The following is a 1,594-nucleotide window of genomic DNA, read 5'->3' on the forward strand; positions in this document are numbered from 1 at the left end:
TTTAGGGGAGGAAAAAAAAAATCCATATGAACATATATATGTTTATATTTAACAGATGCAAAGCACAGTATTTTTTTTTAAGATACTGAAAAATTAAGGAAACAGGTACCATAAGTAAAAGAAGCAGCCCAGAAAGATAACGTAGTATATTCAGGTCACTGACTTGTCTGCCCTTCCTTTCCCTGCTTACCCATATTTCTCTCCTTTACCTTACTTATGGGAAGGCTTATATCACTATGATTGGTTCTTTTGTCATATACCAATAACTTTTAACTCCACCTGTGGTATTGCATGAAATTATATTAATCTGCCATTGAATGTCTTCTCTTGCTCGTAACATTGCTATGACACTGTGTGCTCCATTTCCCTGTAGCAGGGTTGCCTTTCGATATGGTTACAACAGGATCTCTGTCTTTTCGCATTTTGATAACATCCCTTATCCTCTCTTGATTATAATGATAGCTTTTATAACATTTTCACTTCTTTATCAGGGCCACCCTTAACTACATAGTAGTTGCCCTTGCCAGCCTCCTGAGTATAACTGCAGGGCTTAGACTATTGCCCAGTAGCTTCAGAGCTTGCGTCTGTAAGTACTCAACTACACAACTAATTTTTGTTGAGCTTATTCTTTTCTGTCTTGGTAAATGTAATGATGTTATGTCAGTTTTTATGCAAAGCAAAATCTGTTATCATTTGGTGACTCTGGAAGGAAAAATAAATAGTTCTTTATCTTTTCATGTGTAAGACATATGTGTAGAATATAAATGGAATATATTAAAACAGAAGAGTCAATAAGAATGAAAAAAAAGGGAAAAAAAGCAAAGGGATGCTAGAGTAGTTGGTGCAGGGGAGGTTAGTCAGTCTTTGCGCTCTTTGATAGGATATTATTTCCTTGCAAATTGTCATATCTTTTTCATATGTGGAATATTTCTATAAAAAAATTATATTGCTATCTATCTATATTTTTTTTTCTCATAAAAGTTGTGCATTTCTTAAAGTTGCCACTTCATTTTTATTTTTTATTGATTTGAACAGTACTAATATATATGATATTTCAAAATCAAGACTATTATTTAATAGTGATGTATTGATACTTGTATAATACTTACATATCCCATTTTCACTGGTAAGAAAATGATCTAAATTGTTTAATATTTCCTATATTTGAAAGATTTTTGCAGGATCCATCAAAGTTTAGAATAATTTTAGTGAAAATTTGCCAAATGGCTCACTTGATATACTCTTTCAACAGGTATTTTATTTGATATTTTGCAATACTTATTTTCACCGTCATGGACTGTATAAAGTGATCTGATAATTAATTGCTTATGTATGGAGGACTGTTCATATGTGTTTTGTCTTAATGAAAAACATTGTTGCTAAGTCTAGAAGTGGTTTTGTTCTATTATAGATAGAACAGCTAGAATGGGGTTTTGCCCCCAAAAAAGTTTAAGATAATAATGAGTTGTCATCACTGTATTTGTTTTGTGTTTAAAATTTATATTACTGTTTTTAAACCATTGGTGCTGGGTACATGTGCTGTTGACTGTAGTTTTGTTTGGTGAATTATGTTCACACATACATGGCTCCACAA

General features: G+C 32.0%; 1 protein-coding gene across 5 annotated transcripts in view; it reads left to right on the top strand.

Annotated features, from left to right (window-relative positions):
* Positions 1–1,594, top strand: part of LOC119593363 — a 12,398-nt gene that overhangs the window by 6,465 nt on the left and 4,339 nt on the right. For all 5 annotated transcript variants that reach the window (XM_037942290.1, XM_037942291.1, XM_037942293.1 and 2 more), the window contains exon 6: positions 492–586. In XM_037942290.1, coding sequence (XP_037798218.1) covers positions 492–586 — 95 coding nt within the window. The remainder of the gene's footprint in view (positions 1–491; positions 587–1,594) is intronic.

This window comes from Penaeus monodon, chromosome 32 (assembly GCF_015228065.2).
Source record: "Penaeus monodon isolate SGIC_2016 chromosome 32, NSTDA_Pmon_1, whole genome shotgun sequence".
In the NCBI taxonomy this organism is placed as follows: Eukaryota; Metazoa; Arthropoda; class Malacostraca; order Decapoda; family Penaeidae; genus Penaeus; species Penaeus monodon.